The sequence below is a fragment of the Heteronotia binoei genome, chromosome 5 (genome assembly GCF_032191835.1).
Source record: "Heteronotia binoei isolate CCM8104 ecotype False Entrance Well chromosome 5, APGP_CSIRO_Hbin_v1, whole genome shotgun sequence".
Classification (NCBI taxonomy): Eukaryota; Metazoa; Chordata; class Lepidosauria; order Squamata; family Gekkonidae; genus Heteronotia; species Heteronotia binoei.
In genome coordinates, this window is record NC_083227.1 from 3,091,558 (window position 1) to 3,115,328 (window position 23,771).

The 23,771-nt window shown below is 47.2% G+C and overlaps 1 protein-coding gene across 1 annotated transcript; it reads left to right on the forward strand.

Moving 5' to 3' along the window:
* Window positions 1-386: 386 nt before the first annotated feature.
* On the forward strand, window positions 387-22,655 carry LOC132572102 (zinc finger protein 420-like). Its single transcript, XM_060238898.1, has 4 exons — window positions 387-444; window positions 849-975; window positions 10,858-10,950; window positions 20,518-22,655. Exons 1-4 carry the CDS (start codon window positions 430-432, stop codon window positions 22,653-22,655), a joined length of 2,373 nt encoding a protein of 790 aa, XP_060094881.1. The 5' UTR covers window positions 387-429.
* Window positions 22,656-23,771: the final 1,116 nt, after the last annotated feature.

The window sequence follows — 23,771 nt, forward strand, 5'->3', positions numbered from 1 at the left end:
AATGCCCCGTGGCGCAGAGTGGTAAAGCTGCAGTACTGCAGTTCTAAGCTCTGCTCACGACCTGAGTTCGATCCCCGGCGGAAGCTGGGTTTTCAGGTCGCCGGCTCGAGCTTGACTCAGATTTCCCTCCTTCCAAGGCTGGTCAAAGGAGTCCCCAGCTTGCTGGGGGGGAGGAAGCATAGAGGACTGGGGAAGGCAATGGCAAACCACTCCGTAAAAAAGTCTGCTGTGAAAAGGTGAAAGCAACGTCACCCCAGAGTCGAAAACGACTGGGGCTTGCACAGGGGACCTTTCCTTTACTTTTACCCTTTAATGCATAAGGGCTGAGCGTGGAGCAAAAAAGGTTTCCCACCCTCTTTCTTTTTCTTTCTCTCCCTCCCAGGCAGGAGTGAAAGGCCACCCTGGAACCCTGAAAGGAAAGGAGTCGCCATGCAGCCCGCTCAGGTAAGGGAGTGCGTGGCATCCCTAGGGAGACGTGAGACAGCAAGGAGGTGTTTTCTTCTCTCTTGGATCGGCCTTCTTCCGCACCGGGAAGGCAGCAAAACTGTCGCCCCCCCCCCCTCCCTGCTAGGGTGGTTTCTGCACAGAAGCAGGAAATTCAGAACCTTACTTTTGACGTGAGACTACCCAAAATTTTTCCTGCAGAAATCCGCTCCGTCCTTTATCATCTGCATGTCTCTGTCCTCTTCGCCAGAAGGTTGCTAGACCACTGCGAGTGAGGACAGCCCCTCTTCTCCCAAAATACCCCCAACGAGGGCCGGAGGGGGGGGGGAGAGATGTCTCCAGGGGGCTCTTCTTGGACCAGCCTTCCAGTGCCGTAAAGAAACGCTTCCTTCTCCTTCTTGCAGGCGGCCGTGTCCTTCGAGGAGGTGGCTGTGCGTTTCGCTCCGGAGGAGTGGACGCTGCTGCGCCCAGCCCAGAGAGCTCTGTACAAGGAAGTCATGCTGGAGAATTTTGGGCACGTGGCCTCTCTGGGTGAGGATCCTTTGCTCCTTCCTTCAGTGGGGAGTGACAGTAAGGTAGACTTTAAGGAGGAAGGGCATGGTTGCAATGGCTGATGCCGGGGATTGAACCTGTGACTTATTTATTTATTCTGGGCTTATTTATTTATTTTATCAAAATTATATCCCCCCCGCCCCCCCCCATGGGCTCAGGGCGGCTAACAACAGTTAAAAACCACATCGAATATTTTTTTTTAAACCAGGATATACAATAAAATCAATTCCATATATTTTTCAGCCGTTAAAAATCCAAGATGCACATCGATGTTTCTGATTATCTGTATTTGTCCAATGAGATTGTCCAAACTTTTGGGTTTCCCAAACTTTTTTCCCCTGTGGCCCAGTTATTTTTACACTTCTCCTTCGTGACTCACTAAAATCTGCGGATGGAGCAAGGAGACTTTGGGATGGAGCCAGGAGACAGGAAAGCCGGTCTCTTTCTACTATAGAGGTCTCCAAGGAAAACGGAGCTCAGGCTTTGCAACATGTGTCAGTCTTCAAGCCTAGCTTTTATCTGCACAACACAGACATTGGGGGATGGAAGGAAGGAAAACGGAGCTCAGGCATTGCAGCCTGTTTCAGTCTTCAAGCCTAGCTTTTATTTGCATAACACAGAGATGAGGAAGGAAGGAAAATGGAGCTCAGGCGTTGCAGCCTGTGTCTGTCAAGCCAAGCTTTTATCTGCATAACAGATATGGGGGAAGGAAGGAAGGAAAATGGAGCTCAGGCGATGCAGCCTGTGTCTTTCTTCAAGTAGCTTTTATCTGTGTGGAGAAACGCCATTTTAGTCAGTGGTGGTGCTTCATTTGGCAGGGGTCAGTAAATCCCTCAGCAGGCTTTGTAGCCTTCCCCTCACTCCCCCCCTCCCTTCCAGAGCCAAACCAACAACGCTAGGGGGAAAATCTCCTAGAGAGGCAGGAAGTGCTTTTGTTCTTTGCATGTGTGTTAGCAGGAAGAGAAAGGCAGTTGGAAGCCAGCGCTCGAGCGAGCATGTGGTGAGCAATGGAGGCTCCTGCCGGGGGGGCCCCAGGCAGGCAGACTAAGTAAGTAATTCACAAGACAGGGCAAGTTTAGATCAGGGCCAGCAGGACGCGTTTATAACACATTTTGTTTGTCAGGCTGTTTGCTGTGCGTGTGCTGTGCTGCGCTAACTTTTTAAACGCAACTGTTTTTGTTTTGTTTTTCTTTTCCTATCTCTTTCTCTTTTTAAATAAATATATTTTTACTGTTTAAATGCTGGCAGTCAATCTCTGTACCACCTAGATCCCCAGACCGCATTAGACCACGCTGTGTGGAGAAGGGGGCCCCGGGGAAGGGGGAAGGCATGCAGTTGGATAAGGTGCCAATCCTCCAGGGGTGCCCCAAAGAAGCGCTGAAGTCTCTGTGAAACCCAAGTACAGGGTGGCAGAGGACCTTGAGGCCGGGCCTCATAGCTGGAGAGGGGGATTGGGAGTCCTGTTCCTCTCAATCTGAACCCCTAGACTGAGCAGGTGGTGGCAGTGAGCCCAAGGGGCAGGAGGAGAAATAGCTCCCTCCAGGAGTTGGCGACTCAATAGGGAGCTGACGGGACCGGGTCTGAAGGCAGAATCGGGCCGGTTCCGTCACAATCTGCATAACACAAAGATGGGGGAAGGAAGGAAGGAAAACAGAGCTCAGGCATTGCAGCCTGTGTCTGTCTTCAAGCTTAGCTTTTAACTGCATAACACAGAGATGGGGGAAGGAAGGAAGGAAGGAAAACGGAGCTCAGGTTTTGCTGCCTGTGTCAGTCTTCAAGCTTAGCTTTTATCTGCACAACTGAGAGACGGGAAAGGAAGGAAGCAGAGCAGAACTCATGCTTTGCTGGGTGTGGAGCTAGCTTTGGCTTTCCTTGTGACCTGGTAGTGAGGCTTCTGTGGCCTGGTACCGGGTCACGACCCTGCAAATGGGAAACCCCGCTGTAGGGCATTAGCCACCTCCCCTTAGCCATTGAAGGCCGAGAGGGGGACCCCCTGCCTGGCACTTTTGTGACTGAGCCAAGTGAGGGGGCATCGAAAGAGGTGCCAAGGGAAGCCTGGTGTGGAGATGGTGGGGTGGTCTAGGCAGGGGCTTCCCTCCTCGCTGGGCCTGGCCTTTCCTGGGCTCCGAAATGTCCCTGGAAGGAGCTCTGCTGTCTTTTCCAGCATTTGAGTTCTCAGTTGGCATTTGAGCCCCGTGGCGCAGAGTGTTAAAGCTGCAGTACTGCAGTTCAAGCTCTGCTCACGACCTGAGTTCGATCCCGGCGGAAGCTGGTTTCAGGTAGCCGGCTCCAGGTTGACTCAGCCTTCCATCCTTCCGAGGTCGGTCAAACGAGTCCCCAGCTTGCTGGGGGGAAAGTGTAAAAGACTGGAGAAGGCCATGGCAAACCACCCCGTAAAAAGTCTGCCGTGAAAATGTCATTAGGTTGTCACCCCAGAGTCGGAAATGACTGGTGCTTGCACAGGGGACCTTTCCTTTGCTAAGAGCCCCGTGGCACAGAGTGGTAAAGCTGCAGTACTGCAGTTGGAGCCCTCTGCTCATGACCTGAGTTCGATCCCGGCGGAAGCTGGTTTCAGGTAGCCAGCTCCAGGTTGACTCAGCCTTCCACCCTTCCGAGGTTGGTAAAATGAGTACCTAGCTTGCTGGGGGGAAAGTGTAAAAGACGGGAAGGCAATGGCAAAGCATCCCGTAAAAAGTCTGCCATGAAAACATCATAATGCAACGTCACCCCAGAATCGGAAACGACTGGTGCTTGCACAGGGGTCTACCTTTACCTTTATAGGGAAGGGACGGTGGCTCAGTGGTAGAGCATTTGCTTGATAAGCAGAAGGTCCCAGGTTCAATCCCCGGCATCTCCCACTAAAAAGGATCCAGGCAAATAGGCGTGAAAAACCTCCGCTTGAGACCCTGGAGAGCCGCTGCCAGTCTGAGAAGACAATACTGACTTTGATGGACCCAGGAGGGTCTGATTCAGTAGAAGGCAGCTTCATAGGTTCACAGAACGGCCTGTGTTACGCCAGCACCCCTCTAGTTGGCTAGGGCAGGGGTCCCCAACCCCTGGGCCATGGGCTGGTACTGGTCCGTAGCCTGTTAGTAACCGGGCCGTGAGTTGTATAATTATTTCATTATATATTACAATGTAGTAATAATATTACAATGCAATAATAATAATAATAATAATATATAATGTAATGCTGGGAATTATTAGGAAGGGTGGTGGGGGGTGGGCTCCCTCTGGGAAACCTACCCCCCCAGGGAAAGTGCATGCGCAATACATAGCCTCTCCTCTCCCGGTGTAGTGAACGCCGCGTGGTCACTGTCTGGCTATGCCTGGCAGATGGTCACTGCAATGGCCTCTCCTGCATTACTGCATCCGTAGCAACACCTTCTCGCTGGTCCCCCCCGTTTTCACAGAGTTTGCTACGTCATGGTGCGACCGAAGTGTCCGGCGGTATAACCGGATGGGCAGGCTGGGCCCACCAACCTCGTCAGCCTAAGAGAAGGAAAACTCTAACATCAAACCCGGGCAGATAGAGCTCGTTAATGTAACACCTACCACCTGGAGGACTCACTGCCGGCGTCCCGGCTTACTGGGCCATGGCAGATGACCCCCAGGTGAAAGGGTGGAGCCAGTACCGCGCACACTGCGCTTCACCTAAAAAATTCCTCTGCGCAGGCCTGAATGGCATATCCACACACACAACCCACAACGCATCAAGTCCTGCAGCGATAGGCAAGGGGCGAAACGGCAGGTGGAAGGTGCCACTGGAAGCCGCAGTCCCGATCCTGCATGTAGGCGGTTCAGGATATTGGTCGCCTGATGCTAACCTGGAGACGAAAGCATCTTTCGGCAGCACCCTGAACGACCAAGCAGCCTTATCTAGGGACAGCACTGCTTGCTCCACACGGAGAGGGGCCTAGAAAAGGTGGCCTAAACAAAGCTCGTCTCCCCCACCCCAGTTGGCTAGCCGCGGTCAACGGGCATCCTTACTTGCGGTCGAAAAATAACAACAAAGAAAAGGCATGCACCTGCCTCACAAAGTGTGCAAAGACTAAAGCTTGCGTGTTGGAACATCAGAACCATGCTCGACACAGTAGGCAGTGGTCGCCCTGAACGACGCTCTGCTCTAGTTGCCCACGAACTTCTCAGGTTGAATATCGACATAGCAGCTCTCAGTGAGGTCCGTTTCCCTGAGGAAGGTAGTCTTCAAGAACACGGTGCTGGCTATACCCTCTACTGGTCGGGTAAGTCAAAGGCTGAGAGCCGCCTTTCTGGCGTTGGCTTCATGGTCAGGAACTCCATTGCCTCCAAACTCGAAAACCTTCCAACAGGTCACTCAGATCGCATCATGTCCATGCGCCTCCCACTTCAAAACAAGCAGCATGCAACACTCTTCAGTGTGTATGCCCCAACCCTTCAAGCAGATCCTGCAGAAAAGAACAAGTTCTATGCTGATCTACGCAACCTCGTACGGAAGACCCCTACAGAGGACAAGGTGATCATCCTTGGCGACTTCAATGCCAGAGTAGGTAAAGACTCGGAAGCCTGGAAAGGAGTACTTGGCAAACACGGCATTGGCAACTGCAATGACAACGGGCGCCTCCTGCTAGAATTCTGCATGGAGCACCAGCTCACCATCACCAACACTATCTTCCAGCAGAAGAACAGTCTGAAGACAACCTGGATGCACCCACGGTCCAAGCATTGGCACCTTATCGACTACATTCTGGTGCGCCAGAGAGACCTTCGAGATGTCTTACACACCCGAGTAATGCCCAGCGCAGAATGTCATACGGATCATCGTCTTGTACGCTGCAATCTCCGTCTTCACTTTAAACCCACACCCAGGAGAGGAGGTATCCCTCGGAGGAAGTTTCAGGTTGGCAGCCTCCAGTCAGCCGAAGTTAAAGCTGCCTTCCAGGCAAAACTCCAGTCAAGAATTGAGGACCTCAGTTGCCCCACAGACCCTTCTCCAGAAGCACTCTGGGAACACCTAAAAACTACCGTCCTGCAGATCTCTGAAGAAGTCCTCGGGTTCTCCACAAGGAAGAACAAGGACTGGTTTGATGAGAACAATCAAGAGATCCAAGAATTACTGGCAAAAAAGAGATCTGCCTACCAAGCACATCTTGCTCAGCCCTCCTGTCCTGGGAAAAAAGCAACCTTTCGCGCTGCATGTAGCAACCTCCAGCGCAAACTTCGAGACATTCAGAACGAGTGGTGGACCAAGCTTGCAGAGAGAACCCAGCTGTGTGCAGACACTGGTGATTTAAGAGGGTTCTACAAAGCCCTGAAGGCAGTATATGGTCCATCATATCAGGCTCAGAGTCCCTTGCATAGTGCAGACGGCCAAGTGCTCCTCACAGACAAGGCATCCATATTGAACCGGTGGTCGGAGTATTTTCAGGTTCTCTTCAGTGCCAACCGCGTAGTTCAAGATTCAGCAATCCACCTCACCCCACTTCAACCGGTGAAAACAGAGTTGGATGAGATCCCCACCCTAGAAGAGACTGTTAAAGCCATCAAGCAACTGAAAAGTGGCAAGGCAGCAGGAGTTGATGGAATTCCACCAGAGATCTGGAAGCATGGGGGCACAGTACTACATAGCTCACTTCACAAAGTACTTGTCACCTGCTGGGAACAAGGCAAATTACCACAGGACTTTCACGATGCAATCATCATCACCCTATACAAGAACAAAGGGGAAAAGTCAGACTGCTCCAACTACCGGGGGATAACCCTGCTCTCCATCGCAGGCAAAATCCTTGCCAGAATACTCCTGAACAGACTGGTGCCCACCATTGCAGAAGAACTCCTCCCAGAGAGCCAGTGCGGCTTCAGAGCTAACAGGAGCACCACCGACATGGTATTTGTTCTCAGGCAGCTCCAAGAGAAATGCAGGGAACAGAACAAGGCTCTGTATGTGACTTTTGTCGACCTTACCAAAGCTTTCGATACCATTAGCAGGAAAGGCCTGTGGCAAATCTTGGAACGTTTAGGATGTCCCCCAAGGTTCCTCAGCATGATCATCCAGCTACACGAAGACCAGCGAGGCCAAGTCAGACACTGCAACGACCTCTCGGAGCCCTTCCCAATAGGCACAGGTGTAAAGCAAGGCTGCGTTCTCGCGCCAACTCTCTTTACGATCTTCTTTAGCATGATGCTTCAAAGAGCCGCAGTAGATCTAGATGAGGACGATGGTGTCTACATCCGCTATCGCACCGATGGCAGCCTGTTCAACCTGAGGCGACTAAAGGCACACTCCAAGACAATGGAAAAACTCATCCGAGAGCTACTGTTTGCTGATGATGCTGCACTCGTCTCCCACTCGGTATCAGCTCTGCAGCATATGACGTCCTGCTTTGCAGAGGCTCCCAAGCTATTCGGCCTAGAAGTTAGTCTGAAGAAGACAGAAGTTCTCCACCAGCCTGCACCCCAGGAAGATTATCACCCTCCCTGCATCACTGTGGGTGAATCAGTTCTGAAGACAGTCCAGCAGTCCAGCTACCAGGGGTGCATCATCTCCTCAGATGCCAAGATCGACAAGGAGATTGACAACAGGCTGGCAAAGGCAAACCGTGCATTTGGCCGACTGCACAAAAGAGTGTGGAGCAACAAGCATCTGAAAAAAGGCACAAAGATCAATGTTTACAAAGCGGTTGTGATGACAACCCTCATCTATGGCTCCGAATCGTGGGTTTTATACCGTCATCACCTGCGACTCCTTGAGCGCTTTCATCAGCGCTGCCTTCGCACCATCCTCAACATCCACTGGAGTGACTTTGTGACCAACACTGAAGTCCTCAAGCGGGCAGAGGTTACCAGCATCGAGGCACTGCTGTTGAAGACGCAGCTGCGCTGGGCAGGGCATATTTCTAGGATGGAAAACCACCGCCTTCCCAAGATTGCCCTGTATGGCGAACTCTCCACCGGCCATCGAAATAGAGGGGCACCAAAGAAGAGGTACAAGGACTCCTTGAAGAAATCCCTTAGCACCTGTCACATCAACCATCACCAGTGGTCTGACCTAGCCTCAGATCGCAAAGCATGGAGGCACACCATCCACCAGGCTGTCTCTTCCTTTGAGAACGCACGCATAGCTGGTCTTGAGGACAAAAGGAGATTGAGGAAGAATCGCACTGCTACAGGACCAACCCTAAATCAGACTTTTCCCTGCAGCCGCTGTGGCCGGACCTGCCTGTCCCACATTGGTCTTGTCAGCCACCAGTGAGCCTGCAGCAGACGTGGACTATTGCACCCTTCTTAAATCTTCGTTCGCGAAGCCAAGCCGAGAGAGAGAGAGAGAATGCTGGGAATTATTAGGAAGGAATTATCATTATAAAATATAATGTAATGCTGGGAATAATTAGGAAGGGAACTGAAAACAAATCAGCCAGTATCATAATGCCCCTGTATAAATCGATGGCGCGGTCTCATTTGGAGTACTGTGTGCAGTTCTGGTCGCCGCACCTCAAAAAGGATATTATAGCATTGGAGAAAGTCCAGAAAAGGGCAACTAGAATGATTAAAGGGCTGGAACACTTTCCCTATGAAGAAAGGTTGAAACGCTTGGGACTCTTTAGCTTGGAGAAACGTCGGCTGCGGGGTGACATGATAGAGGTTTACAAGATAATGCATGGGATGGAGAAAGTAGAGAAAGAAGTACTTTTCTCCCTTTCTCACAATACAAGAACTCGTGGGCATTCGATGAAATTGCTGAGCAGACAGGTTAAAACGGATAAAAGGAAGTACTTCTTCACCCAAAGGGTGATTAACATGTGGAATTCACTGCCACAGGAGGTGGTGGCGGCCACAAGCATAGCCACCTTCAGAAGGGGGTTAGATAAAGATATGGAGCAGAGGTCCATCAGTGGCTATTAGCCACTGTGTGTGTATGTATAAAATTTTTTGCCACTGTGTGACACAGAGTGTTGGACTGGATGGGCCACTGGCCTGATCCAACAGGGCTTCTCTTATGTTCTTATGTGACACAGAGTGTTGGACTGGAGGGGCCACTGGCCTGATCCAACAGGGCTTCTCTTATGTTCTTATGTGACACAGAGTGTTGGACTGGATGGGCCACTGGCCTGATCCAACATGGCTTCTCTTATGTTCTTATGTGACACAGAGTCTTGGACTGGATGGGCCACTGGCCTGATCCAACAGGGCTTCTCTTATGTTCTTATGAGACACAGAGTGTTGGACTGGATGGGCCATTGGCCTGATCCAACAGGGCTTCTCTTATGTTCTTATGTGACACAGAGTGTTGGACTGGATGGGCCGTTGGCCTGATCCAACAGGGCTTCTCTTATGTTCTTATGTGACACAGAGTGTTGGACTGGATGGACCACTGGCCTGATCCAACATGGCTTCTCTTATGTTCTTATGTGTGACACAGAGTGTTGGACTGGAGGGGCCACTGGCCTGATCCAACAGGGCTTCTCTTATGTTCTTATGTGACACAGAGTGTTGGACTGGATGGGCCGTTGGCCTGATCCAACAGGGCTTCTCTTATGTTCTTATGTGACACAGAGTGTTGGACCGGATGGGCCACTGGCCTGATCCAACAAGGCTTCTCTTATGTTCTTATGTGACACAGAGTGTTGGACCGGATGGGCCACTGGCCTGATCCAACAGGGCTTCTCTTATGTTCTTATGTGACACAGAGTGTTGGACCGGATGGGCCACTGGCCTGATCCAACAGGGCTTCTCTTATGTTCTTATGTGACACAGAGTGTTGGACCGGATGGGCCACTGGCCTGATCCAACAGGGCTTCTCTTATGTTCTTGTGTGACACAGAGTGTTGGACTGGAGGGGCCACTGGCCTGATCCAACAGGGCTTCTCTTATGTTCTTATGTGACTCAGAGTGTTGGACCGGATGGGCCACTGGCCTGATCCAACAGGGCTTCTCTTATGTTCTTGTGTGACACAGAGTGTTGGACTGGAGGGGCCACTGGCCTGATCCAACATGGCTTCTCTTATGTTCTTATGTGACTCAGAGTGTTGGACTGGATGGGCCACTGGCCTGATCCAACAGGGCTTCTCTTATGTTCTTATGTGACACAGAGTGTTGGACTGGAGGGGCCACTGGCCTGATCCAACAGGGCTTCTCTTATGTTCTTATGTGACACAGAGTGTTGGACTGGAGGGGCCATTGGCCTGATCCAACATGGCTTGTCTTATGTTCTTGTGTGACACAGAGTGTTGGACTGGATGGGCCACTGGCCTGATCCAACATGGCTTCTCTTATGTTCTTATGTGACACAGAGTGTTGGACTGGAGGGGCCACTGGCCTGATCCAACATGGCTTCTCTTCTGTTCTTATGTGACACAGAGTGTTGGACTGGATGGGCCACTGGCCTGATCCAACAGGGCTTCTCTTATGTTCTTATGTGACACAGAGTGTTGGACTGGAGGGGCCACTGGCCTGATCCAACAGGGCTTCTCTTATGTTCTTAATAATCATGACATTATATATTACAACGTAAAAATAATAAAAATCCAGCCCCGCTCCCAGCAAAGCATTATTTATCAGAATTTATCCATTCGGAATAAAACTTTGTTGGTCTTCAAGGTGCTCTTGGACTCCTACTTTGTTCCGTTGCTTCAGACCAACACGGCTGGGTTAGATCAAGCAGCAGGAAAGAGTGCGAATCCAGGAGCAGCTGAAAGACTAACAAAATGAGTTTTTGTGAGTCTCTGTGAGCAGAAGAAAACGTGAGCTAGTCCCTTGCCACAAACGCTCTTAGTTCTTGAAGGTGCTACTGGAGCCTTGCTGTTTTCTGTTGTTTGGAATTGCTGGATTTATGGGGACACAGAAGAGGTCTAATTTTGTGGGTTTTCCCCTGCTGATGCACAGAACCTCTGGCTGCCAAACCTGACTTCATATCCCGGCTGGAAGAAGAAGAAGACCTGTTTCTTCTGGGCTGTGACGAAGAGGAGGGATGGGCAGGTAGGGGCTGTGGATGTCTGCCTTGGGACTGTGTGTTGCCTGCGCTTCCCTCCAAGGGCTGGTGAATGTCTGTGGCCTTATTTAACCCCTCCGCAGAACCTGGATGAAGTGTGGGTGCTGAAATGGTTGTTGTAGAGCTTCAGCCCAGGAAAAGAGGCAGTTTCCTTCTGCCTGCTATTATAGGCTTTCTGCAAGTCCAGCTGGGTATTGCCTATTCTAAAAGGGAGCGTCTTTCTGGCTGGGGTGTTTGCCAGCCCCGTTTTACCTGAGGTCCCTTCAACTAAACTGTTGTAACCTGCCCTGAGACTTATAGAATCATAGAATGCTAGAGTTGGAAAGGACCTCCAGGGTCATCTAGTCCAACCCCCTGCACAGTGCAGGAAACTCACAAACACCTCCCCCTAAATTCACAGGATCCTCATTGCTTTCAGATGGCCATCTAGCCTCTGTTGAGAAACCTCCAAGGAAGGAGAACCCACCACCTCCCCAGGAGGATGCCTCTTCCACTGAGGAATTGCTCTAACGGTCAGGAATCCTAGAGTTGGAAGGAACCTCCAGGGTCATCTAGTCCAACCCCCTGCACAGTGCAGGAAACTCACAAACATCTCCCCCTAAATTCACAGGATCTTCCTTGATGTCAGATGGCCATTCTAGCCTCTGTTGAAAAACCTCCAAGGAAGGAGAGCCCACCACCTCCTGAGGAAGCCTGTTCCACTGAGGAATCGCTCTCACGATCAGGAATCCTAGAGTTGGAAGGGATCTCCAGGGTCATCTAGTCCAACCTCCTGCACACTGCAGGAAACTCACAAACACCTCCCCCTAAATTCACAGGATCTTCATTGCTGTCAGATGGCCATCTAGCCTCTGTTGAAAAACCTCCATGGAAGGAGAGCTCACCACCTCCCAAGGTGGAAGCCTGTTCCACTGAGGAACCGCTCTAACGGTCAGGACTTCCTAATGTTGAGCCGGAAATTCTTTTGATTTAATTTCAAGCCATTGGTTCTGGTCGTACCTTCCGGGGCCACAGAAAACAATTCCACGCCCTCCTCTAGATGACAGCCCTTCAGGTATTTGAAGACTTATGGGAGGGCAGGATAGAAATCGAAAAAAATAAAAAACGAAACTAGGGATTCCAGATCTTGACGCTGGCTTCCTGGGCCTGCAAAGACAAGTATGTGCTTTCTGGTGCAGATATGATTCAAAGCAACCCCAGACAGCTCTTCTGTGACCCTGTTTTACCTCCCCACCCCCTGGGCATGGAGCAGTGTTGCACATGATTGTGTGTAAAAACAATTTATTGTATTGTACTATACTGTATCCACATATCATCATTTGTCATTAAATGTTAGTACTCATATATAACTTTTCCTCCCCACCCTTCCCATTTGATGACCCCCAGCAGTTCATAAAACTTCATAAATGTCCCCATATTGTTATTTAATCTTATTTGTTATAAGGTAATAAACTCTATCTATCAAAGAATCTTTTTTTCAAAGAAAACCCCAAAAGTTATAATAATAGCCCATCACCATATTAGTTCTTCTTCATTATTAGAAATTGAAAAAAGGTAGGAAAACAAAAAACAGTTATTGTCCATTAATCCAATCGTCCGTTAACTATAATCCATATATTGTTTCTTTAAAAGTTAACCATTGTCGAAAATCACCTGATGTCCTTTAACATTCCATTGTTTTTCAATAGATTTTTGAAATTTACTCCGGCCATTTTTAAAGTTCTCTAGATCTTTTTTTTCTTTTAAGATTCTTGTAAGTTTGTTCATTTCACTCCAATACCTAACTTTCAAAGTCCATTCCCATACTTCTGGCATTTTATCTAGTTTCCACATTTGCACGTATAAAGTCCGTGCAGCTGAAAGAAGAAGAAGAAGAAGAAGAAGAAGAAGAAGAAGAAGAAGAAGAAGAAGAAGAAGAAGAAGAAGAAGATGATGATGATGATATTGGATTTATATCCCGCCCTCCACTCCAAAGAGTCTCAGAGCGGCTCACAATCTCCTTTACCTTCCTCCCGCACAACAAACACCCTGTGAGGTGGGTGGGTCTGAGAGCGCTCTCACAGCAGCTGTCCTTTCAAGGACAACCTCTGCCAGATCTCTGGCTGACCCAGGCCATTCTAGCAGGTGCAAGTGGAGGAGTGGCGAATCAAACCCGGTTCTCTCAGATAAGAGTCCGCACACTTAACCACTACACCACACTGGCTCTCCATATTCTCCATTAATTTACAATCAGTCAATTGTGTTGCACATGACTGTGGAAGGTCTGGTACATACAGTACGCCAATATAAAATCCAGCCTCTTCTAGAGGAATTCCTGGCTTTTCCAGGGTATGTTTAAACCCTGGTCTGGATTCATCTCTCCTGATGAATAGCTGGAAACTTTTTAAACAGAGGCTGGATGGCCACCTGGTAGCAATGCGGATTCTGTGAACTTAGGCAGGTCATGAGAAGGAAGGGCTGCACCAGGGCGTAGTTCTCACGGGCCTTTTTTACACACCCAGGGAAATGCTGATTGACACGTTGGGGTCAGACAGCAATTTTTATCCAGGCCAGATTGGCCAGGAATCCTGGAGGGTTTTGCCATCTACAAGGCGTGGAGCAGAGGGCACTGGGGATGCGTGTGTGGGGTGGGAGGTATTTGTGAAGTTCCTGCATTGTGCAGGGGGCTGGACTAGGCCAGTGGTTCCCAACCTTTTTTGGCACTAGGGACCGGTTTGGTGGACAGCAGTTTTTCCACAAACCGGGGGGGTGGGGCGTTGGGGATGGTTTTGGGCAATGCTCCCTCTAAGCTGTGGAGCCTTGTGAGCAAAAATTCTGCTTAGTCAGCGACTGGCATGAAAATTGGGAGCTGTTGCATAAATTAATTTGCTCTGGGGCCATTTTTCATAAGCTAAGACAATAAAGCTTAGTGCTTAGTTATTGTGGCCCCTTCTTACACACCCAGGGAAATGTGCTTTGTCACTTTGCGGTCAGTCAGCAATTTTTCTCCAGGCCAGTTTATTTATTTTATTTTATTTTATTTTATTTATTTTATTTTATTTTATTTTATTTATTTTATTTTATTTTTTTATTTTATTCGATTTATATCCCGCCCTACCCCACCGAGGTGGGCTCAGGGCGGCTTACAACACAAAAAGCTAACAAGGATCAGTTTAAAATATGTTAATAATTATACAATAAAATACATAAAAAACCTAAAAATACATAAAACTCACATCGATATACACTATGCTACCTTTCCTTAAATCAGTCCTTCAAATTTTCCAGTATTCAATAATCTGATGTTCGAGATGTAATATTCAGGCATTCCGATATCAATTAATTATATGCCAACCGGAAGAGGGCTGTTTTACAGGCCCTGCGGAACTATTCAAGGTTCCGCAGGGCCCTCACCTCCTCCGGGAGCTGGTTCCACCAACAGGGAGCTGCAATCGAAAAGGCCCTGTCCCTGGTCGCTTTCAGACGGGCCTCCTTTGGCCCAGGGATTGTAAGGAGGTTCTGAGACCCCGACCTCAGCACTCTCTGGGGAACATGTGGGGAGAGACGGTCCCTAAGGTAGGCAGGTCCCAGACCATAAAGGGCTTTAAAGGTCATAACCAGCACCTTGTACCGAACTCGGTATGTTATCGGCATGTTTAGTCAGGGATCCTAGAGTTTTTCTTCTTCTTCTGCTTCTTCTGCTGCTGCTGCTTCTAATTCTGCTTCTGCTTCTTTTTCTGTTTCTCTTTCTGCTGCTTCTGCTTCTTCTTCTGCTGCTGCTTCTGCTTCTTCTAATTCTGCTTCTGCTTCTTTTTCTGTTTCTGCTGCTGCTTCTTCTTCTGCTGCTTCTGCTTCTTCTTCTTCTTCTGCTTCTTCTTCTGCTTCTTCTTCTGCTGCTTCTTCTTCTTCTTCTGCTTCTTCTTCTGCTGCTTCTGCTTCTTCTTCTTCTTCTGCTTCTTTTTCTGCTGCTTCTGCTGCTGCTTCTTCTTTTACTGCTTCTTTTTCTGCTGCTTCTTCTTCTTCTTCTGCTTCTTCTTCTGCTGCTTCTTCTTCTTCTCCTTCTGCTTCTTCTTCTTCTTCTGCTTCTTCTTCTGCTTCTTCTGCTTCTGCTGCTTCTTCTGCTTCTGCTGCTTCTTCTTCTTCTTCTTCTTCTTCTTCTGCTGCTGCTTCTGCTTCTTTTGCTTCTGCTTCTTCTGCTTCTTCTTCTTCTTCTTCTTCTAATTCTGCTTCTGCTTCTTTTTCTGTTTCTGCTGCTTCTTTTTCTGCTGCTGCTTCTTCTTCTTCTGCTGCTTCTTCTTCTTCTTCTGCCTCTTCTTCTTCTTCTTTTTCTGCTGCTGCTTCTGCTTCTTCTGCTGCTTCTTCTTCTTCTTCTGCTGCTGCTGCTGCTTCTGCTTCTTCTTCTGCTTCTTCTTCTTCTGCTGCTGCTTCTTCTTCTTCTTCTTCTTCTTCTTCTGCTTCTGCTGCTGCTTCTTCTTCTTCTTCTGCTTCTTTTTCTGCTGCTTCTGCTGCTGCTTCTTCTTTTACTGCTTCTTTTTCTGCTGCTTCTTCTTCTTCTTCTTCTTCTTCTTCTGCTTCTTCTTCTGCTGCTGCTTCTTCTTCTTCTTCTTCTCCTTCTGCTTCTTCTTCTTCTTCTGCTTCTTCTTCTGCTTCTTCTGCTTCTGCTGCTTCTTCTTCTTCTTCTTCTTCTTCTTCTTCTTCTTCTGCTGCTGCTTCTGCTTCTTTTGCTTCTGCTTCTTCTGCTTCTTCTTCTTCTTCTTCTTCTAATTCTGCTTCTGCTTCTTTTTCTGTTTCTGCTGCTTCTTTTTCTGCTGCTGCTTCTTCTTCTTCTGCTGCTTCTTCTTCTTCTTCTGCCTCTTCTTCTTCTTCTTTTTCTGCTGCTGCTTCTGCTTCTTCTGCTGCTTCTTCTTCTTCTTCTGCTTCTGCTGCTGCTTCTGCTTCTTCTTCTGCTTCTTCTTCTTCTTCTTCTGCTGCTTCTTCTTCTTCTTCTTCTTCTTCTGCTTCTGCTGCTGCTTCTTCTTCTTCTTCTGCTTCTTCTTCTTCTTCTTCTGCTTCTTCTTCTTCTGCTTCTTCTTCTTCTGCTGCTGCTTCTTCTTCTTCTTCTGCTGCTGCTTCTTCTTCTTCTTCTGCTGCTGCTGCTTCTTCTTCTGCTGCTGCTTCTTCTTCTTCTTCTTCTGCTTCTTCTTCTTCTTCTGCTTCTGCTTCTGCTTCTTCTTCTTCTTCTTCTTCTGCTTCTGCTGCTTCTTCTTCTGCTGCTGCTTCTTCTTCTGCTGCTTCTTCTTCTTCTTCTTCTTCTTCTGCTTCTGCTGCTGCTGCTTCTTCTTCTGCTGCTGCTTCTTCTTCTTCTTCTTCTTCTTCTGCTTCTGCTGCTGCTTCTTCTTCTTCTTCTTCTTCTTCTGCTGCTGCTGCTTCTTCTTCTGCTGCTGCTTCTTCTTCTTCTTCTTCTTCTTCTTCTGCTTCTTCTTCTTCTGCTTCTTCTAATTCTGCTTCTTTTTCTGTTTCTGCTGCTGCTTCTTCTGCTGCTGCTTCTTCTTTTTCTTCTGCTTCTTCTTCTTCTGCTTCTGCTGCTTTTTCTTCTTCTGCTTCTGCAGTTGCTGCTTCTGCTTCTTCTTCTTCTGCTGCTGCTGCTTCTTCTTCTTCTGCTTCTGCAGTTGCTGCTTCTGCTTCTTCTTCTGCTGCTTCTGCAGTTGCTGCTTCTGCTTCTTCTTCTTCTGCTGCTTCTGCTTCTTCTTCTTCTGCTTCTGCAGTTGCTGCTTCTGCTTCTTCTTCTTCTGCTGCTTCTGCTTCTTCTTCTTCTGCTGCTGCTGCTGCTTCTTCTTCTTCTGCTTCTGCAGTTGCTGCTTCTGCTTCTTCTTCTTCTGCTTCTGCAGTTGCTGCTTCTGCTTCTTCTTCTTCTGCTGCTTCTGCTTCTTCTTCTTCTGCTTCTGCAGTTGCTGCTTCTGCTTCTTCTTCTTCTGCTGCTTCTGCTTCTTCTTCTTCTGCTGCTGCTGCTGCTTCTTCTTCTTCTGCTTCTGCAGTTGCTGCTTCTGCTTCTTCTTCTTCTGCTGCTTCTGCTTCTTCTTCTTCTGCTTCTGCAGTTGCTGCTTCTGCTTCTTCTTCTGCTGCTTCTGCTTCTTCTTCTTCTGCTGCTTCTGCTTCTTCTTCTTCTGCTGCTGCTGCTTCTTCTTCTTCTGCTTCTGCAGTTGCTGCTTCTGCTTCTTCTGCTGCTTCTGCTTCTTCTTCTGCTGCTGCTTCTGCTTCTTCTTCTTCTTCTGATTCTGCTTCTTCTTCTTCTGCTGCTGCTTCTTCTTCTTCTGCTTCTGCAGTTGCTGCTTCTGCTTCTTCTTCTTCTGCTGCTTCTGCTTCTTCTTCTTCTTCTGCTGCTGCTGCTTCTTCTGCTTCTGCTGCTTCTGCTTCTTTTTCTGTTTCTGCTTCTTCTGCTTCTTCTTCTTCTCCTCCTCCTCCTGCTGCTTCTTCTTCTGCTTCTTCTTCTCCTTCTCCTCCTTCTTCTTCTGCTGCTTCTTCTGCTTCTTCTTCTCCTCCTCCTCCTTCTTCTTCTGCTTCTCCTCCTCCTCCTCCTGCTTCTTCTTCTGCTTCTTCTTCTCCTTCTTCTCCTTCTCCTCCTCCTCCTTCTTCTTCTGCTTCTCCTCCTCCTCCTTCTTCTTCTTCTTCTCCTCCTCCTCCTCCTGCTTATTCTTCTGCTTCTTCTTCTCCTTCTCCTTCTTCTTCTGCTTCTCCTTCTCCTCCTTCTTCTTCTGCTGCTTCTTCTGCTTCTTCTTCTCCTTCTCCTTCTTCTCCTTCTCCTCCTCCTCCTCCTTCTTCTGCTTCTCCTCCTCCTCCTCCTCCTTCTTCTTCTTCTCCTCCTCCTCCTCCTGCTTATTCTTCTGCTTCTTCTTCTCCTTCTTCTCCTTCTCCTTCTTCTTCTGCTTCTCCTCCTCCTCCTTCTTCTTCTGCTGCTTCTTCTTCTCCTTCTCCTCCTCCTCCTTCTTCTTCTGCTTCTCCTCCTCCTCCTCCTGCTTCTTCTTCTGCTTCTTCTTTTCCTTCTCCTCCTCCTCCTTCTTCTTCTGCTTCTCCTCCTCCTCCTCCTCCTTCTTCTGCTGCTTCTTCTGCTTCTTCTTCTCCTTCTTCTCCTTCTCCTCCTCCTCCTTCTTCTGCTTCTCCTCCTCCTGCTTCTTCTTCTCCTTCTTCTCCTTCTCCTCCTCCTCCTCCTCCTCCTTCTTCTTTTCCTCCTCCTCCTCCTTCTTCTTCTTCTCCTCCTCCTCCTCCTGCTTCTTCTTCTGCTTCTTCTTCTCCTTCTTCTCCTCCTCCTCCTCCTTCTTCTTCTGCTTCTCCTCCTCCTCCTTCTTCTTCTGCTTCTTCTTCTGTTTCTGCTGCTTCTTCTTCTTCTGCTGCTTCTGCTTCTGCTGCTTCTAATTCTGCTTCTGCTTCTTTTTCTGCTTCTTCTTCTTCTTCTGCTGGGGTCATTGAGAGTGTAGCAGGGAGGTGGTTGTGAAATTCCTGCATTGTGCAGGGGGTTGGACTAGATGACCCTAGAGGTCCTTTCCAACGCTATGATTCTATGTGTGAGCGAGAAGCTTAAAAACTGTGAGCTAGCGCTTACGAACTCAGCTTAGATGGAACACTGGTTTCAGGATGATACAATTGTGCACTTTATTTCTGTTATTACATTGTAATATACAATGCAATAATTATACAACTCACAACCTGGTTGCTAACAGGCCACGGAATGGTACTGGTCCACAGCCCGATGGTTGGGGGCCCCTAGTCTAGACGACCATGGATGTCTCTTCCAACTCTATGATGCTTTGAAATACGTCGAAGGGAGCCTTGACTCTGAAAACGTTTCCCCAAAAGCTGTGTTCGTCTTAAAGTGCTACTTGGCTGAAATTTAGATACTTATGGATGTCGCAGGAACAATTAAAAATTGGTTCACTTACTTCACAATTTATCTCTTTGTACTGTTTAAACATTTAAGAGAAGCATTTTCTAAAGGAAGACAGGACATTAATTTGGTACTTGCTCTCAGCTGCTAGGACATTGTATGCGCAGCTGTGGAAACAAGAAAAAATACCAGAGAAATGGGACTGGATTGTGAAAGTTTTATCGTGGAGTGAGATGGACAAACTAACTAGAACTCTAAAAGACTGTGATCTAGATATATTCAAAAAGGAGTGGAAGAAATTTAAAGGATATATGGAGAAAGAGTGGAATGTAAAAAGACATTGGGCAATTTTTTAGTATGGATGAGGGGAAAAAAATATTGAACTTTGATTAGTTACTGGTACCTTTAGTATTGAACTTAAATATATAACTTCGGGGAAGTCAAACAAGGGAGGGGGGGATTGAAATATCATATGGGTTCGTACAGGAAATGTATAATTAAGTTTTGTAACCATATGTTATCAATAAATTGTTAAAACACAACATTTAAGAGAAGCATTAATGCTTAGAAGCTTCTAGATTTTAGCTGCCGGAAGAGAGAATTAGCTTAGTTCTGAGAGGTTATTTCAGGATGATATTTTGCTGAGCTCATGTTTGTTAGAAAAGCCGAGAAATGCTAATGGAAGGATAAGTTTCCAATAGGAACTTATTCGGAGTTTGGTAAGAGATATTCAGATTTAGATATGGTGGAGATTTCAGCTTGTGGAAAAGGCTAAGATGACCTGGGAAAAGGATTAATATTGAGATAAGGTTAGATTGCCAGGCTAGAAAGCTGTATAACCCCCCTGAAGTTCCAATAGAGTTGGTTTCCCCAACCCCAGAATGCAATTCTCATTCTGGGGAGGTGAGCCGTAGAATTTTGTTCAGAGATCTCTACCAAAAGATTGGGCTGTCAGAAGTTAGAGAGAAGAGGGAATTGGGAAGTTAGATTTTAAGCGAGTTTAGACTAGAAGTTAGATCGAGGCAGGCAGCCTCGTTGGTCTGAAGCAGTTGAACAAAGCAGGAGTCAAGTTTCACCTTTAAGACCAACCAAGTTTTATTTAAAACGTAAGCTTTCGCGTGCTCTCTTAAGCACACTTCATCAGGCGAGGGGGATCAGGTATTGTGGGCTGGAATACATGCAGTTTGTTGATTAAGAGAGCAAACTAACGGACCACGTGGTCACATAAAAGAGTGCGGCTTGGCCATTTGGTCTGGATAGCCATAGAAGGTCATAAGATTCCCTGCCAAATGGTGTTTCTGCAAATCTAGGTAAATCACAAAAGGACATGTCTATCCTAGTTGCTGTAGTTGTAGTTGTAGACTACTAGTTGTAGACTACAACTAGGATAGACATGTCCTTTTGTGATTCACTTAGATTTGCAGAAACACCATTTGGCAGGGGATTTTATCACCTTTTATGGCTATCCAGACCAAATGGCCAAGCCACACTGGTTTATGTGACCATGTGATCAGTTAGTTTGCCCTCTTAATCAACAGACTGCATGTATTCCAGCCCACAATACCTGATCCCCTCTTCTGATTAAGTGTGTTTAGAGAGCACACAAAAGCTTACGTTCTAAATAAAACTTGGTTGGTCTTAAAGGTACCACTTGACTCCTGCTTTGTTGGACTGGAAGTGTCTTATCATCACACCAGGTATCCCTTTCTTTCGGCAGGAGACACCTGGCAGTCAGTAAAGGAAGCAGAGCACCAGTGGATGGAAGGAGAGGATCTGTATTCAGATGTGAAAGAGAAGTTTGAATATTTGGATGCACCAAGGAAAGAGGAGGGGAAACACCTACCTAACCGGAGGCGCAATTCTGGCCTTTTATGGAGGGACGACTCATTACGGCAAAAAATATCTCAAGGAGACAACAGGAATGGGTGCACTGCAAGCAAGAAAAATTTCACTGAAATATCAGTAATCAATATTCAAGGAAGGATGTGTAAGAGAAATAAAATATATACATGCCGGAAGTGTGGGAAAAGTTTCAGTCAAAGAGGGCGCCTTACTTCCCATCAAAGAATCCACACAGGAGAAAAACCATATAAATGCCATGAGTGTGGGAAAAGCTTCAGCCACATTTCAAACCTTAGTATCCATCAGAAAATTCACACAGGGGAGAAACCATATCAATGCCTGGAGTGTGGGAAAAGCTTCAGTGTGAATTCCAGTCTTACTTCCCATCGAAGAATTCACACAGGGGAGAAACCATACAAATGCCTGGAGTGTGGAGAAAGCTTCAGTCACAGTAGTACTCTTACTTCCCATGGAAGAATTCACACAGGGGAGAAACCATTCAAATGCCTGGAGTGTGGAGAAAGCTTCAGTCACAGTAGTACTCTTACTTCCCATCAACTAATTCACACTGGTGAGAAACCATATAAATGCCTGGAGTGTGGGAAAACCTTCCGTCGCAGTTCATATCTTCGTGTTCATCAGAAAGTTCACACTGGAGAGAAACCATATAAATGCCAGGAGTGTGGGAAAAGCTTCAGCCAGGGTAACACTCTTACTAACCATGAAAGAATTCACACAGGGGAGAAGCCATATAAATGTCTGGAGTGTGGGAAAGCCTTTGCTGACGGTTCCAGTCTTATTTCCCATCGAAGAATTCACACAGGGGAGAAGCCGTACAAATGCCTGGAGTGTGGGAAAAGCTTCAGCCGCAATTCAAAGCTTAGTATCCATCAGAAAATTCACACAGAGGAGAAGCCATATAAATGCCTGGAGTGTGGGAAAAGCTTCCGTCACAGTTCATATCTCCGTGTTCATCAGAAAGTTCACACTGGAGAGAAACCATATAAATGCCAGGAGTGTGGGAAAAGCTTCAGCCAGGGTAACACTCTTACTAACCATGAAAGAATTCACACAGGGGAGAAGCCATATAAATGTCTGGAGTGTGGGAAAGCCTTTGCTGACGGTTCCAGTCTTATTTCCCATCGAAGAATTCACACAGGGGAGAAGCCGTACAAATGCCTGGAGTGTGGGAAAAGCTTCAGCCGCAATTCAAAGCTTAGTATCCATCAGAAAATTCACACAGAGGAGAAGCCATATAAATGCCTGGAGTGTGGGAAAAGCTTCCGTCACAGTTCATATCTCCGTGTTCATCAGAAAGTTCACACTGGAGAGAAACCATATAAATGCCTGGAGTGTGGGAAAAGCTTCAGCCGCAATTCAAAGCTTAGTATCCATCAGAAAATTCACACAGGGGAGAAGCCATATAAATGCCTGGAGTGTGGGAAAAGCTTCCGTCACAGTTCAAATCTTCGTGTTCATCAGAAGGTTCACACTGGAGAGAAACCATATAAATGCCAGGAGTGTGGGAAAAGCTTCAGCCGGGGTAACACTCTTACTAACCATGAAAGAATTCACACAGGGGTGAAGCCATATAAATGTCTGGAGTGTGGGAAAGCCTTTGCTGACGGTTCCAGTCTTATTTCCCATCGAAGAATTCACACAGGGGAGAAGCCGTACAAATGCCTGGAGTGTGGGAAAAGCTTCATCCGCAATTCAAAGCTTAGTATCCATCAGAAAATTCACACAGAGGAGAAGCCATATAAATGCCTGGAGTGTGGGAAAAGCTTCCGTCACAGTTCCAGTCTTACTTCCCATCAAAGAATTCACACAGGAGAGAAACGATACAAATGTCTGGAGTGTGGGGAAAGCTTTGGTCATAATTACAGTCTTACTACCCATCAAAGAACTCACACAAGGGAGAAACCTTATCAATGCCTGGAGTGTGGGAAAAGCTTCCGTCAGAGTTCACATCTTCGTGTCCATCAGAGAAGTCACACGGGAGAAACCATATAAATGCTTGGAGTGCAGGAAAAGCTTCAGTGAGAATGGAAAACTTACTTACCATCTAAGAACTAACACAGGGGAGAAACCATATCAATGCTTGGAGTGTGGGAAAAGCTTCAGTGTGAATTCCGGTCTTGCTTCCCATGGAAGAATTCACACAGGGGAGAAACCATACAAATGCCTGGAGTGTGGGGAAAGCTTCAGTCAAAGTAATACTCTTACTTCCCATCAACGAATTCACACTTGTGAGAAACCATATCAATGCCTGGAGTGTGGGAAAAATTTCAATTCGAGTTCCAGTTTTACTTCCCATCGAAGAATTCACACAGGGGAGAAACCATATAAATGCCTGCAATGTGGAAAAAGTTTCCGTCAGAATGCACTCCTTACTTACCACCAAAGAACACACACAAAGGAAAAGGCATGATCTGCATATGCACGGTTTTAATTATGAATGTTTATGCATTATGTATTTTTATAGCCTCTATAAAGTTCAATTTCTGGTCAGGCAAAGTACCCAAAGTTCAAAACTGCCTCTCTTCTCAGCCTTGACTGTTCATTAGTATAACTGAAAAAATAGGAGCTAGTTGCTCTGAACAATTGCTGTCTTTTGTCTTATAGCCTTGCTCTGAGAATTTAATGGCAGTTTTCAAGATATATTCTAGTCCACGGGTTAGCATAGTTACTGAGCTGCATAATCACTTTAGGGTCCAATTTTTTATTTGGAGAAAAATCGCATGGAATCATAACAGTTGGACGGGACCTCCAGGTGGCAGATGAGGTTCAATGTGGCCAAGTGCAAAGTAATGCACATTGGGGCCAAAAATCCCAGCTACAAATACAAGTCGATGGGGTGTGAACTGGCAGAGACTGACCAAGAGAGAGATCTTGGGGTCATGGTAGATAACTCACTGAAAATGTCAAGACAGTGTGCGTTTGCAATAAAAAAGGCCAGCGCCATGCTGGGAATTATTAGGAAGGGAATTGAAAACAAATCAGCCAGTATCATAATGCCCCTGTATAAATCGATGGTGTGGTCTCATTTGGAGTACTGTGTGCAGTTCTGGTCGCCGCACTTCAAAAAGGATATTATAGCATTGGAGAAAGTCCAGAAAAGGGCAACTA

Coding starts and splice junctions, on each gene's coding strand:
- LOC132572102 (XM_060238898.1), top strand. Junction 976..10,857: donor TGGGCACGTGGCCTCTCTGG/GTGAGGATCCTT, acceptor GCTGATGCACAG/AACCTCTGGCTGCCAAACCT. Junction 10,951..20,517: donor CGAAGAGGAGGGATGGGCAG/GTAGGGGCTGTG, acceptor TTCTTTCGGCAG/GAGACACCTGGCAGTCAGTA.